Source organism: Coregonus lavaretus, assembly GCF_964263955.1.
Source record: "Coregonus lavaretus genome assembly, contig: HAP1_SCAFFOLD_9654, whole genome shotgun sequence".
Classification (NCBI taxonomy): domain Eukaryota; kingdom Metazoa; phylum Chordata; class Actinopteri; order Salmoniformes; family Salmonidae; genus Coregonus; species Coregonus lavaretus.
In genome coordinates this window covers 1-12,500 of record NW_028167111.1, presented here as the reverse complement: position 1 = coordinate 12,500, position 12,500 = coordinate 1, and the positions used below count along the sequence as shown (strand labels likewise).

Sequence of the window (12,500 nt, the reverse complement as noted above, 5' to 3'; positions counted from 1 at the left end):
CAGGTAGGAGACAAACAGAGGTATAGACCAGACCTGAATTCAAATACTATTTGAAATCCTTCAAATACTTTTTAGCATTTGCTTTAGTCTGCCAGAGTGCCAGATGGAAGGCAAACTCATTCAAGCACAGATAGATGCTTGAAATGATTTCAAATAGTAATTGAACCCAGGTCTGGTACAGACAGGGATAGACAGATAGGAACAGACAGACAGTAAACAGATACATCACAGATAAAGTGAAATCGAATAATATAAGATCTTCATGAAGTGTGTTTATACAGTATGTTTTGCTTCCATCTTTCCCCAAGTGACAGGACCAGACTACTTGTACATGAACATGTCAGTGTACAGAAACGGCACCAGCTTTGTGGAATCCCTCTTCGAGACCTTTGGTGAGTTTGGTCGTTAGAGTGATACCAACTTTATCTGAACAACCAGGGCATTAAAGGGGAAGTTAATGATTGTACAACAGTTTCTCCTGGCCCATAGACTATTTTCAGGGTGAGCAACCGCCTAACTTCAAGTTGTAAAATCCTGAACTTCCCCTTTAACTGTCTTCTACCTCTCTGTCCAGACTGTGACCTGGGGGAGCTGAAAGACATGACAGAGGACCAGAAACAGAAGCAGGACACACACACAGACACACACACAGACACACACACTGACACACACAGAGACGACACAATACCCTCAAAACAGGTGAGCTACACATTACACACATTCACTGTTCCTGTGTGTTCATACATGTGTTGTTATGTGTGTCTATGAATCTTAAGAACTGTATATCTATCCTAGTAACCATTGAATCGTTCCCCTCAACAGCAATGACACTCTGGAATTGAATCATAGCATGTGCAGCATAAACTGTGATATCACCCTGTATATAAAGGGGTGCGGGGATGACAGAGAGGTATGGCAGTAAGGGCAATGACAGAGAGGTATGGCGGTAAGGGGGGATGACAGAGGGGTATGGCAGTAAGGAAGATGACAGAGAGGTATGGCAGTAAGGGAGAATGACAGAGAGGTATGGCAGTAAGGGGGGATGACAGGGGTATGGCAGTAAGGAAGATGACAGAGAGGTATGGCAGTAAGGGAGGATGACAGAGAGGTATGGCAGTAAGGGGGGATGATAGAGGGGTATGGCAGTAAGGAAGATGACAGAGAGGTATGGCAGTAAGGGGGGATGACAGAGAGGTATGGCAGTAAGGAGGGATGACAGAGGGGTATGGCAGTAAGGAAGATTACAGAGAGGTATGGCAGTAAGGGGGGATGACAGAGAGGTATGGCAGTAAGGGAGGATGACAGAGAGGAATGGCAGTAAGGGGGGATGACAGAGGGGTATGGCAGTAAGGAAGATGACAGAGAGGTATGGCAGTAAGGGAGGATGACAGAGAGGTATGGCAGTAAGGGAGGATGACAGAGAGGTATGGCAGTAAGGGAGGATGACAGAGAGGTATGGCAGTAAGGGGGGATGACAGAGGGGTATGGCAGTAAGGAAGATGACAGAGAGGTATGGCAGTAAGGGGGGATGACAGAGAGGTATGGCAGTAAGGGAGGATGACAGAGAGGTATGGCAGTAAGGGAGGATGACAGAGAGGTATGGCAGTAAGGGGGGATGACTGAGGGGTATGGCAGTAAGGAAGATGACAGAGAGGTATGGCAGTAAGGGAGGATGACAGAGAGGTATGGCAGTAAGGGAGGATGACAGAGAGGTATGGCAGTAATGGAGGATGACAGAGAGGTATGGCAGTAAGGGGGGATGACAGAGGGGTATGGCAGAAAGGAAGATGACAGAGAGGTATGGCAGTAAGGGGGGATGACAGAGAGGTATGGCAGTAAGGGAGGATGACAGAGAGGTATGGCAGTAAGGGGGGATGACAGAGGGGTAAGGCAGTAAGGGAGATGACAGAGAGGTATGGCAGTAAGGGAGGATGACAGAGGAGTATGGCAGTAAGGGGGGATGACAGAGAGGTATGGCAGTAAGGGAGGATGACAGAGGGGTATTGCAGTAAGGGGGGATGACAGAGAGGTATGGCAGTAAGGGGGGATGACAGAGAGGTAAGCAATAAAACTGGCCTTCTTGAGACTAGTTGAGTATCTGGAGCATCAGCAATTGTGGGTTCGATTACAGGCTCAAAATGGCCAGAAACAAATAACTTTCTTCTGAAACTCGTCAGTCTATTCTTGTTCTGAGAACAAGTGTACAACTGAGCAAGAGGACAAATACATTAGAGTGTCTAGTTTGATAAACAGACGCCTCACAGGTCCTCAACTGGCAGCTTCATTAAATAGTACCCGCAAAACACCAGTCTCAACGTCAACAGTGAAGAGGCGACTCCGGGATGCTAACCTTCTAGGCAGAGTTGCAAAGAAAAAGCCATATCTCAGACTGGCCAATAAAAATAAAAGATTAAGATGGGCAGTCTGAGATATGGCTTTTTCTTTGCAACTCTGCCTAGAAGGTCAGCATCCCGCAGTCGCCTCTTCACTGTTGACGTTGAGACTGGTGTTTTGCGGGTACTATTTAATGACGCTGCCAGTTGAGAGCTACAATAAACATTTACAACATTAACAATGTCTACACTGTATTTCTGATCAATTTGATGTTATTTTAATGGACTATTTTTTTTGCTTTTCTTTCGAAAACAAGGACATTTCTAAGTGACCCCAAACTTTTGAACGGTAGTGTAGATGATCCCCCATAGTGCTCTCTGTCTTACTGTTAGATGACCACCCATAGTGTTAGTTGATCCCCCATAGTGTTAGATGATCCTCCATAGTGTTAGATGATCCTCCATAATGTTAGATGATCCTCCATAGTGTTGCTGATCCTCCATAACGTTACCTGATCCTCCATAGTGTTAGATGATCCTCCAGAGTGTTGGATTATCCCCCATAGTATTAGATGATCCCCCATAGTGTTAGCTGATCCTCCATAGTGTTGCTGATCCTCCATAGTGTTAGATTATCCTCCATAGTGTTAGATGATCCTCCATAGTGTTGCTGATCCTCCATAGTGTTAGATGGTCCTCCATAGTGTTAGATAATCCTCCATAGTGTTAGATTATCCTCCATAGTGTTAGATGGTCCTCCATAGTGTTAGATAATCCTCCATAGTGTTAGATGATCCTCCATAGTTTTAGATTATCCTCCATAGTGTTAGATGATCCCCCATAGTGTTAGATATCCTCCATAGTGTTAGATAGTCCTTCATAGTGTTAGATTATCCTCCATAGTGTTAGATGGTCCTCCATAGTGTTAGATAATCCTCCATAGTGTTAGATATTCCTCCATAGTGTTAGATTATCCTCCATAGTGTTAGATATTCCTCCATAGTGTTAGATTATCCTCCATAGTATTAGATGATCCCCCATAGTGTTAGATGATCCTCCATAGTGTTCGATGATCCTCCATAGTGTTAGATGGTCCTTCATAGTGTTAGATGATCCCCCATAGTGTTAGATCTTCTCCCATAGTGTTAGATGATCGCACATAATGTTAGATGATCCTCCATAGTGTTAGATGATCATCCATAGTGTTAGATGATCCTCCATAGTGTTAGATGATCCCCCATAGTGTTAGATGATCCCCCATAGTGTTAGATGATCCTCCATAGTGTTAGATGAACCTCCATAGTGTTAGATGATACTCCATAGTGTTAGATGATCCCCCATAGTGTTATATGATCCTCCATAGTGTTAGATGATCCCCCATAGTGTTAAATGATCCTCCATAGTGTTAGATAATCCTCCATAGTGTTAGATGATCCTCCATAATGTTAGATGATCCTCCATAGTGTTGCTGATCCTCCATAACGTTACCTGATCCTCCATAGTGTTAGATGATCCTCCAGAGTGTTGGATTATCCCCCATAGTATTAGATGATCCCCCATAGTGTTAGCTGATCCTCCATAGTGTTGCTGATCCTCCATAGTGTTAGATTATCCTCCATAGTGTTAGATGATCCTCCATAGTGTTGCTGATCCTCCATAGTGTTAGATTATCCTCCATAGTGTTAGATGGTCCTCCATAGTGTTAGATAATCCTCCATAGTGTTAGATGATCCTCCATAGTTTTAGATTATCCTCCATAGTGTTAGATGATCCCCCATAGTGTTAGATGATCCTCCATAGTGTTCGATGATCCTCCATAGTGTTAGATGGTCCTTCATAGTGTTAGATGATCCCCCATAGTGTTAGATGATCCTCCATAGTGTTAGATCTTCTCCCATAGTGTTAGATGATCCTCCATAGTGTTAGATTATCCTCCATAGTGTTAGATGGTCCTCCATAGTGTTAGATAATCCTCCATAGTGTTAGATTATCCTCCATAGTGTTAGATGGTCCTCCATAGTGTTAGATAATCCTCCATAGTGTTAGATGATCCTCCATAGTGTTGGATTATCCTCCATAGTGTTAGATGATCCCCCATAGTGTTAGATGATCCTCCATAGTGTTAGATGGTCCTTCATAGTGTTAGAATATCCTCCATAGTGTTAGATGGTCCTCCATAGTGTTAGATAATCCTCCATAGTGTTAGATGATCCCCCATAGTGTTAGATGATCCTCCATAGTGTTGCTGATTCTGCATAGTGTTAGATGGTCCTCCATAGTGTTAGATGATCCCCCATAGTGTTAGATGATCCTCCATAGTGTTGCTTTGGGACACTGTAAAGTCCATGGAAAATTGTAAAGTCCATGGGACACTGTAAAGTTCCATGGGACACTGTAAAGTCCATGGAAAATAAGAGCACTTCCTCCCAGCTGCCCACTGCACTGAGGCTAGGAAACACTATCACCACCGATAAATCTACAATAATCGAGAATTTCAACAAGCATTTTGCTACGGCTGGCCATGCTTTCCACCTGGCTACCACTACCCCGGCCACCAGTTCTGCACCCTCCGCTGCAACTTGCCCATGCCCCCCCCGCTTCTCCTTCACACAAATCCAGACAGCTGATGTTCTAAAAGAGCTGCAAAATCTGGACCCCTACAAATCATCTGGGCTAGACAATCTGGACCCTTTCTTTCTAAAACTAGCCACCGAAATTGTCGCAACCCCTATTACTAGCCTGTTCAACCTCTCTTTCGTAACGTCTGAGATCCCCAGAGATTGGAAAGCTGCCGCGGTCATCCCCCTCTTCAAAGGGGGTGACACTCTAGATCCAAACTGTTACAGACCCATATCCATCCTGCCCTGCCTTTCAAAAGTTTTTGAAAGCCAAGTCAACAAACAGATCACCGACCTTTTCGAATCCCACCGTACCTTCTCCGCTATGCAATCCGGTTTCCGAGCTGGTCATGGGTGCACTTCAGCCACGCTCAAGGTCCTAAACGATATTATAACCGCGATCGATAATAGACAGTACTGTGCAGCCGTTTTCATTGACCTGGCCAAGGCTTTCGACTCTGTCAACCACCGCATTCTTATTGGCAGACTAAATAGCCTTGGTTTCTCAAATGACTGCCTCGCCTGGTTCACCAACTACTTCTCAGATAGAGTTCAATGTGTCAAATCGGAGGGCCTGTTGTCTGGACCTATGGCAGTCTCTATGGGGGTGCCACAGGGTTCAATTCTTGGGCCGACTCTTTTCTCTGTGTATATCAATGACGTCGCTCTTGCTGCTGGTGACTCTCAGATCCACCTCTACGCAGACTACACCATTTTGTATACATCTGGCCCTTCATTGGACACTGTGTTAACAAACCTCCAAACGAGCTTCAATTCCATACAACACTCCTTCAGTAGCCTCCAACTGCTCTTAAACACTAGTAAAACTAAATGTATGCTCTTCAACCGAACGCTGCTTGCACCCGCCCACCCGACTAGAATTACTACTCTCGACGGGTCTGACCTAGAGTATGTGGACAACTACAAATATCTAGGTGTCTGGTTAGACTGTAAACTCTCCTTCCAGACTCACATTAAGAATCTCCAATCCAAAGTTAAATCTAGAATCGGTTTCCTATTTCGCAACAAAGCCTCCTTCACTCATGCTGCCAAACATGCCCTCGTAAAACTGACTATCCTACCGATCCTTGACTTCGGCGATGTCATTTACAAAATAGCCTCCAACACTCTACTCAGCAAATTGGATGTAGTCTATCACAGTGCCATCCGTTTTGTCTCCAAAGCCCCATATAATACCCACCACTGTGACCTGTACGCTCTTGTTGGCTGGTCCTCACTACATATTCGTCGCCAAACCCACTGGCTCCAGGCCATCTATAAATCACTGCTAGGCAAATCCCCGCCTTATCTTAGCTCATTGGTCACCATAGCAACACCCACCCGTAGTCTGCGCTCCAGCGGGTATATCTCACTGGTCATCCCCAAAGCCAACACCTCCTTTGGCCGCAATTCCTTCCAGTTCTCTGCTGCCAATGACTGGAACAAATTGCAAAAATCTCTGAAGCTGGAGACACTTATCTCCCTCACTAACTTTAAGCATCAGTTGTCAGAGCACCTTACCGATCACTGCACCTGTACACAGCCCATCTGAAATTAGCCCGCCCAACTACCTCATCCCTATATTGTTATTTATTTTGCTCATTTGTACCCCAGTATCTCTATTTGCACATCAGCTCTTGCACATCTATCATTCCAGTGTTAATACTAATTGTAATTATTTTGCACTATAGCCTATTTTATTGCCTTACCTCCATAACTTGCTAAATTTGCACACACTGTATATATATGTATTTCTGTTGTATTTTTTGACTTTGTTTTGTTTTACCCCATATGTAACTCTGTATTGTTGTTTTTATCGCACTGCTTTGCTTTATCTTGGCCAGGTCGCAGTTGTGAATGAGAACTTGTTCTCAACTGGTTTACCTGGTTAAATAAAGGTGAAATAAAAAAATAAAATAAAAATAGTGTTAGATGGTCCTCCATAGTGTCAGATGATCCCCCATAGTGTTAGATGATCCCCCATAGTGTTAGATGATCCTCCATAGTGTTAGATATTCTCCCATAGTGTTAGATGATCCTCCATAGTGTTAGATTATCCTCCATAGTGTTAGATCTTCTCCCATAGTGTTAGATGATCCTCCATAGTGTTAGATGATCCCCCATAGTGTTAGATGATCCTCCATAGTGTTAGATGATCCTCCATAGTGTTAGATGATCCTCCATAGTGTTGCTGATCCCCGTATTGCTCTCAGAGCTCATCCATCAAGCTGAGGTGTAGTGGCGCTTCTCCTGTCTAGTCCCATTTTACAGTTTCTTTCCAAGTGCCCTAGCTTTGCACAGTGTGTGTGTGTGAGGTGTGTGTGTAGGTGTGTGCATGTGTGCATGTGTGTGTGTGTGTGATTCAGCTAGAAACATCTCAAACAAACTGTTGTTTTTCATGTGTGGTTACATGTTTGTTTGTGTGTAGTATGTAATTAAAGTGCAGTACCTGTGTCTACCTACCCTATAGAGCAGTCCAGACTCCTCTCCCCCCTGCTCATCAGAGACCCCTCCACCCCTGCCCACCACCCCCCCTCCTGAGGCTTACTATGAAGAGGCAGTACCTCTCAGCCCAGGCAAGCAGCCAGAGTACATCACCACCCGCGGTAGCTCCAGCCCTCCTAACTCCATAGAGGACGGTTACTATGAGGATGCAGAGAACAACTCCCCTCCTACCTGCATCAACAGACGACAACGCAAAAACTCCTGTGAGTCAAATGTAGTAGAAAACATATCCTACAGTAGCAAAACAAGACCAGATAAATAGCTTCTGATCTGTGTGGTTACAACTCCCTTTTCAGGGTGACATTGATGTTTTGTTCTTTGTAATAAACATGTGCAGACGTATGTGAGTGTGTGTATCTTTTCTACAATCAAGAGTGAACTTTGGGGCTATAATTCACCCAAAAAAGAGAGAAGTATGTTAACATTTCACTCCTAAAGACATTTTGAAGAAGTTTCATCCCTTCACAAAGACTGTGAAAGCTCTCCCTCGCCCTCTGTTTGGCAAATCTGACCATAATTATATCCTCCTGATTCCTGCTTAAAAGCTAAAACTAAAGCAGGAAGCACCAGTGACTCGGTCAATAAAAAAGTGGTCAGATGAAGCAGATGCTAAGCTACAGGACTGTTTTGCTAGTACAGACTGGAATATGTTCTGGGATTCTTCTGATGGCATTGAGGAGTACACCACATCAGTCACTGGCTTCATCAATAAGTGCATCGATGACTTCGTCCCCACAGTGACTGTACATACACACCCCAACCAGAAGCCATTGATTACAGGCATCATCTGCACTGAGCTAAAGGGTAGAGCTGCCGCTTTCAAGGTGTGGGACTCTAACCCGGAAGCTTATAAGAAATCCCGCTATGCCCTCCGACGAACCATCAAAGAGGCTAAGCATCAATGCAGGACTAAGATCGAATCGTACTACACCAGCTCTGATGCTTGTCGGATGTGGCAGGGCTCGCAAACTATTACAGACTACAAAGGGAAGCACAGCTGCGAGCTGCCCAGTGACACCAGACGACCTAAATTACTTCTATGCTCGCTTCGAGGCAAGTAACACTGAAACATGCATGAGAGCATGAGCTGTTCCGGACGACTGTGTGATCACGCTCTCCTTCAAACAGGTCAACGTTCAGACGGATTACCAGGACGTGTACTCCAAGCATGCACTGAACAACTGGCAAGTGTCTTCACTGACATTTTCAACCTCTCCCTGTCTGAGTCTGTAATACCAACATGTTTCAAGCAGACCACCATAGTCCCTGTGCCCAAGAACACTAAGGTAACCTGCCTAAATGACTACCGACCCGTAGCACTCACATCTGTAGCCATGAAGTGCTTTGAAAGGCTGGTCATGGCTCACATCAACACCATTACCCAGAAACCCTAGACCCACTCCAACAGATCCACAGATGATGCAATCTCTATTGCGCTCCAAACTGCCCTTTCACACCTGGACAAAAAGAACACCTACGTGAGAATGCTATTCATTGACTACAGCTCAGCATTCAACACCATAGTGCCCTCATAGCTCATCAAGGACCCTGGGACTAAACACCTCCCTCTGCAACTGGATCCTGGACTTCCTGACGGGCCGCCCCAGGTGGTAAGGGTCGGTAACAACACATCCGCCACACTGATCCTCAACACGGGTGCCCCTCAGGGGTGCATGCTCAGTGGGTGGATGTGTTGTTACCTACCCACCCCTCAGGGGTGCGTGCCCCTCCTGTACTCCCTGTTCATTCATGACTGCATGGCCAGGCACGACTCCAACACCATCATTAAGTTTGCAGATGACACAACAGTGGTAGGCCTGATCACCGACAACAACGAGACAGCCTATAGAGAGGAGGTCAGAGACCTGGCCGTGTGGTGCCAGGACAACAACCTCTCCCTTAACGTGATCAAGACAAAGGAGATGATTGTGGACTACAGGAAATAAGAAGAGGACCGAGCACGCCCCCATTCTCATCGACGGGGCTGTAGTGGAGCAGGTTGAGAGCTTCAAGTTCCTTGGTGTCCACATCACCAACAAACTAACATGGTCCAAGCACACCAAGACAGTCGTGAAGAGGGCACGACAAAACCTATTCCCCCTAAGAAGACTGAAAAGATTTGGCATTGGTTCTCAGATCCTCAAAAGGTTCTACAGCTGCACAATCGAGAGCATCCTGACTGGTTGCATCACTGCCTGGTATGGCAACTGCTCGGCCTCCAACCGCAAGGCACTACAGAGGGTAGTGCGTACGGCCCAGTACATCACTGGGGCTAAGCTTCCTGCCATCCAGGACCTCTATACATGGCGGTGTCAGAGAAATGCCCTAAAAATGGTCAAAGACTCTAGCCACCCTAGTCATAGACTGTTCTCTCTGCAACCGCACGGCAAGCGGTACTGGAGCGCCAAGTCTAGGTCCAAGAGGCATCTAAACATCTTCTACCCCCAAGCCATAAGGCTCCTAAACATAAGCCCCCCCCCCCCCCCCCCCCCCCTCCCCTCTTTTACGCTGCTGCTACTCTCTGTTTATTATCTATGTATAGTCACTTTAATAACTCTACCTACATGTACATATTACCTCAATTACCTCGACTAACCGGTGCCACCGCACATTGACTCGGTACCGGTACCCCCTTTATATAGCCTCGCAATTGTTATTTTTACTGTTGCTCTTTAATTATTTGTTACTTTTATTTCATATTATTTCATATTGTTTTTTTTTGTGTGATTTTTTGGGGGGGTATTCTTTCTTAAAACTGCATTGTTGGTTAAGGGCTTGTAAGTAAGCATTTCACTGTAAGGTCTACTCCTGTTGTATTTGGCACATGTGACAAATAACATTTGATTTGATTTGAACTGTAGTTTCTTCTGATTGGTCTCAGTCTAACTGTAGTTTCTTCTGATTGGTCTCAGTGTAACTGTAGTATCTTTTGATTGGTCTCAGTCTAACTGTAGTTTCTTCTGATTGGTCTTAGTCTAACTGTAGTTTCTTTTGATTGGTCTCAGTCTAACTGTAGTTTCTTCTGATTGGTCTCAGTCTAACTGTAGTTTCTTCTGATTGGTCTCAGTCTAACTGTAGTTTCTTCTGATTGGTCTCAGTCTAACTGTAGTTTCTTCTGATTGGTTTCAGTCTAACTGTAGTTTCTTGGTCTCTCTCCCCCCAGACAATGACTCTGATGCCCTGAGTAGTTCCTATGAGTCCTATGAGGAGGATGAAGAGGAAAAGGGATCAGGGCCAGGGTCCAGACTGACCCACCAGTGGCCTAGTGATGAGAGCTCCATGCTCCCGGCAAGGGACTGTAGGATCTGTGCCTTCCTGCTGCGAAAGAAACGCTTCGGACAGTGGGCCAAGCAACTGACTGTCATACGGGATAACAGGCTACAGGTACACACACATGCAGACGTAGGCACGTATACACACAGACATACACACACACACATCATGGACAGACACACACACACACACACACACACACACACACACACACACACACACACACACACACACACACTCCTTAACCCCTGTGTTCTCTCCTCCAGTGCTATAAGAGCTCTAAGGACGTGTCCCCGTATGTTGACCTGCCCCTGCCCCAGTGCACTGTGGTCTACGCCCCTAAAGACGGACGCAGGAAGAGACATGAGCTGAGGTTCACTCCACCCAGCGGAGAGGCTCTGGTCCTGGCTGTGCAGAGCAGGGAGCAGGCACACAGGTGGCTCAGGGTGAGGACAACACACACAGACAAACACACAGACAAACACACACAGACAAACACACAGACAAACACACAGACAAACACACACAGACAAACACACAGACAAACACACAGACAAACACACACAGACAAACACACACAGACAAACACACACAGACAAACACACACAGACAAACACACAGACAAACACACACAGACAAACACACAGACAAACACACAGACAATCACACACAGACAATCACACACAGACAAACACACACAGACGAACACACACAGACAGACAAACACACACAGACAGACAAACACACACAGACAAACACACACAGACAAACACACATGCACTTATACACACACACAGACAAACACACACAGACAAACACACACAGACAAACACACAGACAAACACACACAGACAAACACACACAGACAAACACACAGACAAACACACACAGACAAACACACATACACACACACACACAGACAAACACACAGACAAACACACAGACAAACACACACAGACAAACACACAGACAAACACACACAGACAAACACACACAGACAAACACACACAGACAAACACACACAGACAAACACACATGCACTTATACATACAGACAAACACACGCAGACAAACACACAGACAAACACACACAGACAAACAAACAGACACACATACACAGACAAACACACAGACAAACACACAGACAAACACACACAGACAAACACACGCAGACAAACACACAGACAAACACACAGACAAACACACACAGACAAACACACAGACACACATACACAGACAAACACACAGACAAACACACAGACAAACACACACAGACAAACACACGCAGACAAACACACAGACAAACACACAGACAATCACACAGAGACAAACACACACAGACAAACACACACACACAGACAAACACACACAGACAAACACACATGCACTTATACACACAGACAAACACACACAGACAAACACACACATACACACACAAATGCATGCACCTATATACACACACACACATTCCGTCACACACATACACACACCTGTCACACACACACGTTTCCTTTCCTTTTCCTCATCCATGTGTGTGTGTGTGTGTGTGTGTGTGTGTGTGTGTGTGTGTTCTCAGGTGGTCCGTAAAGTGAGTCAGGGAAAAGGAACAGAAGAGTCCACTTCTCCCATGATACCCAGAAAGACTGAGCTGGACAAGGTGTGTTACACTAGAGTCCGTGTGTGTTTGTGTGTAGAAACCCAATAGAACCCACAGCCTAAACACAGAATAATAACAGAACAACAGAATAACACAGAACAACAGAATAATAACA

General features: G+C 45.3%; 1 protein-coding gene across 1 annotated transcript in view; it reads left to right on the top strand.

Annotated features, from left to right (window-relative positions):
- Positions 1-12,385, top strand: part of LOC311113861 (actin filament-associated protein 1-like 1) — a gene marked incomplete at both ends in the record, with an annotated part of 12,719 nt that extends 334 nt beyond the window's left edge. The window contains 6 exons of the mRNA XM_084189149.1: positions 309-392; positions 575-699; positions 7,422-7,659; positions 10,620-10,840; positions 10,996-11,175; positions 12,305-12,385. Coding sequence (XP_084045275.1) covers positions 309-392; positions 575-699; positions 7,422-7,659; positions 10,620-10,840; positions 10,996-11,175; positions 12,305-12,385 — 929 coding nt within the window. The remainder of the gene's footprint in view (positions 1-308; positions 393-574; positions 700-7,421; positions 7,660-10,619; positions 10,841-10,995; positions 11,176-12,304) is intronic.
- Between the last annotated feature and the right edge of the window lie 115 nt (positions 12,386-12,500).